The sequence below is a fragment of the Charadrius vociferus genome, unplaced genomic scaffold (genome assembly GCF_000708025.1).
Source record: "Charadrius vociferus isolate BGI_N301 unplaced genomic scaffold, ASM70802v2 scaffold38, whole genome shotgun sequence".
In the NCBI taxonomy this organism is placed as follows: Eukaryota; Metazoa; Chordata; class Aves; order Charadriiformes; family Charadriidae; genus Charadrius; species Charadrius vociferus.
This window is the reverse complement of record NW_009650176.1, coordinates 4,469,666-4,474,371: the sequence shown is the minus strand read 5'-3', so window position 1 is coordinate 4,474,371 and position 4,706 is coordinate 4,469,666. Positions and strand designations below refer to the sequence as shown.

General features: G+C 55.2%; 1 protein-coding gene across 1 annotated transcript in view; it reads right to left on the bottom strand.

The window, feature by feature from the left end:
- Positions 1–522: 522 nt before the first annotated feature.
- Positions 523–4,706, bottom strand: part of FAM53B (family with sequence similarity 53, member B) — a 16,635-nt gene continuing 12,451 nt past the window's right edge. Inside the window, exon 5 of the mRNA XM_009892756.1 lies at positions 523–572. Coding sequence (XP_009891058.1) covers positions 523–572 — 50 coding nt within the window. The remainder of the gene's footprint in view (positions 573–4,706) is intronic.

The window sequence follows — 4,706 nt, the reverse complement described above, 5'->3', positions numbered from 1 at the left end:
TGGGACAAAGCTATGGCTATCCAAATTATAAACGTGCATCTGGGCTCAGCATCCACCAGAGGGAAAGGGAAGCTCCCGCTGACCCCGTCAGCATCTCCCCGGCCAATCCCTCTGTTTCCCAGCCGACAAATTTTCCCCCTTGGTCTGATGCGATGGAGAAGCTGGCTTTGCCCCACACAGCATCCTCGGAGGGCAGGGAAGGTCAGTGCTATGCCGGGAGCGCCGGTGCCACTGTCGGGCTTCGGTGCCCTGCAGGCAGGGCCAGCAGCTCATGGCTGCCCCAAAGATCCCACCTGCCAAAATATTTTGGTCAGATTTTCTATCTGATACAGTTGGAGTTTCTAAAACTTATTGGATAGGCTTAGCCTAACTGCCGAAGCGCTCAGCTGGTCCCGCTGGGATAATTAAATGTTAACTCTGTGGTTGTAACCCAGCAATTTCAGACACATCTACTGCAAGGGAAATGCACGTGTGTGTCTCACGTCTCTGGGTGAGGGTGTCCGTTCGCGTCCTTCAGGAGCCTCACTGGAGCCTCAAGGGAGCAGCTGAAGGGCAAGAGATGGTGGAAAACACTGACCCAGCCCAGCTGTGAGCTCTGCTTCAAGCCTCAAGGTCCCACTGTCTCCTCGTCATGTCCCCTGTCCCGCAGGTGGCCGGGATGCCAGGCTGGGCAGGGATCGAGGAGGGAGTTGAGGACTGCTCCCACCGCCGCGGCTTTGCGCCACCCATCAGATCTTTTCCTCCCAAAAAGCAGAAACCAGAGCTGGGACACTCTCATCCTTCCCTATCTATCACGTGAACCTTCTACATCAGCACAGAAAGCACCTGCGGGCACCCTTTCTTCTGCACCCTTCCCGGAGGCGGTGACCTCCTGCAGAGACCCCAGGCAGCACCAGGAGCGCTGTGAGGAGAGAAGCTCTGCACCTCCCTCCTGCCAAACAGCTACTGCTGCGCAGGATTTTTCTGATGCGGAGGACTTGGATTTGACTACCAAACACACTACTATTCAAATTTGCAATTCGACTACCAAACACATCTGCTCCGGTGACACACTGCTGCTTTTCGCTTCCTGGCTATTTCGTAACACCCAATGGTTCGGAGCAGTTTCCTGGCCGGATTTAAGGCTTTTCGGCTCCCTGAGGATGCTCGAGGAGGGTAACCTGCCAGATCTGACTGCGCCTTCATCCTCCTGAAGCCGGGTCTTAGGTGGGTTTGTGTCGGTCCTACTTTACCCATGTATTAGTCCCTGATACACTAATCCGACACACAAGCCCGACAGCCAGGTGCTGAGATTTGTTAGATCCTCCACCCATGCTGCGGCTACCACGTCCCCCACAAGGTCCTCGCTGTGGGGACATGGGATGGAGAGCCATCCAGCGTAGGAGCCAACGTGGGGACTCGGCAGTCGGGGTTGCTCTTGTTTAGACTCTGTTTTTCGCCAGGGCCAAGGCCAACCCAAAGGGGTGGGTTAAGAGGTGCAGGATGCGATCCCAGCCTGCAGTTCAGCTCCTCAGAGAAGGGACCGAGCCAAGCGCGCAGCCACGTCCTGCCTGCGAAGTCTTGCGCAGACCTCAGCATGGACCTGGAAGGGCTCAAGATGAGTTACAAACTGCTAAACTCCCAGCGGGCACCAAAGGAGCCAGCAAGGAGCATTGTGGGCATGCAAGGCTGGAAGAACAGCTACAAAAAGAGGCTTTCTGGGCCCCGGCACGAGCCTTTTATTCCCCAAAGTCTGCAGAGCACAGCACTGGCAGCAAAATCAGCTGGACGCGATGCCCCATCCACTGTGCTGGGGCAGCATCCCCACCAGCGTGGTCCATCTGGGGTATGCCCTACCTGCCACACCACCTCTGTGCCCTTCATTTGCAAAGGCCGGCAATTAAAGAGCAGAAAATCACAAAGAGCATTTGGTAAAAAAGGCAAAACATCGCTTTCTTGGCATTTGCAAAGAAAATACTTCTAATGAGGGATCAAAGCCTCGCGGCCTGCCATGGCGGCTACCTTGGGAAGATCGCTCCCCACTCCTGCGTGCTCCCTTTGGTGCCCCTGCGAGCTCGCTGAGCACAACGCCATGAGCAAAGAAGAGCAGATGACTTCTGCTCTGCCCTCCCAGCACTTCCGAAACGCTCATCTTACCACGGCGCAAGCGCTGCTCGGAGATGGTAACCATCGCGCAGGCTCTCAGAATAGCCAGGAGAATAAAAATAGTCCCATCCCTTTGATCTCATCCCTTTGTTCAGCAGTGAGCGCTCCAGCAGATGCAGCTGGGGCACACGTGCACTGATCCATCACACCGCGGCCTTGCAACTCATTTAACGCTTTGGTCCCATCCCAAAAGGTCTCCATCACCTCCACTTCCTCCTGAGCAGCGTGTCTGGGGGGATACGATGGGCACGTTCAGCCCTGCGAGACCATACCACTGGTCATGGCAAGCAGACACCCTAATGGGCAACCAAACCAAGGTGCTTGCTTGCCCGTGCACAACTGGCTCTGTGTATTGGGTGGGATTTTGTTACCTGTGCACCCACACAACCACACGTGCTATTAACACATTTCCACTCCAAATTGCCCAGACGCAACAAACCCCTGCGATACGCAAACATGACCCTCTGCACGGCTCCTCGCTAACCTCTGCAGGCACGCCTGCGTGTGCATGCAAACAGAAATGCAAGTTCTGCTTTGCATTTCCAAATACAGCCCCAGAATGCACCACCGGAGGAGAAAGTGTGGATGAGGAGGACTATTCTGGCCGCTGCTGGGCACGCAGAAAGAGGAGCAGCCCATTTCCCAGCCCCAGTGCCTGCGCTCAGGGACACATCATAGAATGGTTTGGGTTGGAAGGGACCTTTAAGTCCATCTAGTCCAACCCCCCTGCAATTAGCAGGAACATCTTCAACCAGATCAGGTTGCTCAGAGCCCCGTCCAACCCGACCTTGAATGGTTCCAGGGATGGGGCATCTCCCACCTCTCTGGGCAACCTGGGCCAGTGCCTCACCACCCTCAGCGTAAAAAATTTCTTCCTCCCCCCTCTTTGCCCTGGCTACTCTGCAGCCGTGGGCTTTCTTCCCGGTCACCCCATTTCCACAGCCCATCCATGACCTTCTCCCACGCCAGTGGGTTATTAACGGCGCCGCGAGGAAAGCCGCAGCCGTCGGCATGCGGTGGCAAAGGCAGTTTTCACACGCGGGTTTTAAAGCAAGGAACCACCTGGGAACAAGCAGTGAAGCCGCTTTCTGAGCGAGCTGGGGTGGACACGGCCATCGCTCCGCATTGCTCCCTGCGGGTCTGACACCGATTTGGGGACAGCCACCTTCGCCCCCTCCCCAAGGCAGCAGCTCCGTGCCTGCAGGCTCCAGGCAGGGGTGGGAAGGCAGGCGGGGAAGGAGCAGCCTTGCCATCCCCGCCACTGGTTTTGAGGCAATTTGGGTCTTTTCCAGGCTTTGGTTTGGCAGGAAACTCCCGCACGGGTTTGCGGGACTCCCCGCACCGCACGCAGAGGTGAAGCAACCAGCGGCTGCTTGCACGGAGAGAGTTAGGAAGGGGCAACTGTGCTATTCCAACCTGCAGCCAGTAAAACATAACAACACACCTAAGTTGTTTTTACTGCCTGTCCTGCTTATTAGCTAATAAAATAAGTTTAGCTTATTAAGCGTTGCTGGCATGGTTTATCAAAAGACGAGCGCAATGCCTCACGTTTTTCCCCTGCCATCACCCAAATATGTGATTCCCTCACCCTTTTTATCCTCTAAGCTCCTCTGGAGGAGGAAAAGCCATTCTCTTCCTCCCACACTGCTGCACCCCTTCAAACACCCGCGGCGCTGCCAAGCGTGAAACACCATAAAATAGCGTGCTGTTATATACTGCGTTCTTATAAGAGTGGAAAAACGACCAGACAGCGTTGGATGTCACCTGGCTGGGGAACGGCAAGGGGAGAAACCCCACCGCTGTTTCTCCATCCCACCTGAGGAATTGCTGCCAGCTGTTCCCCTGTGGACAACGAAATGGAGTGCGTGGGGACGTCACGAGCCGGGTGGACTTTGCCGGCCACGGCTCTACAAAGAGCATCAGGAAAATCAGGGCAGAGGCTGCCGACACGGTCACCTCCAGGATGAAACACAGCAGAAAGCGCAGAAGATGACCACATCGAACTGAAACCGTGGGGGAAGTTTTCTGCCCGGCAGAAGGTGACAGCCCACCCTGGGATCTTCAGACACCCCCATCATCTTCATCCTACACAGAGCTGGTGGTGTCGTTGTCTTTACAACTATAAATTACTGATGTGGGAAATGTCAAATCACAAAACTGTGGAAAAAGAAATTTTATGAGTGCAAAATGGAGCCGCTGCTCATACCATTCTCCGATGCAGCGTCTCACTTTGGCTCTCGCCAAAGTCTGCTCACTTGGTCTTGCCCGGAGAGGACTGGGGGGCAAAAGCCTCCCCGAGTCACACTTCAGATCTGTTATCTGGCTTTGCGCGGCGGATTGAAGAGGGAGGTTGCGCTCTGTGTTTGCAACTGAAAATGAAATGTGATAACATCTCCAGAATGGAAAATTACAGAGGCTAAGAGCAAGTAAAGCCCGTAGCGGTGTGAATTCGGCTCCTGACGGAGCCGGGGCTCTGTGCCTCGGGTGCTGCCTTCCCCGTGCCATGGCAGGCCCGGGGCTCCTCTCTCCTGAACTCAAAAATGTGGGGTTTAATGCATTCC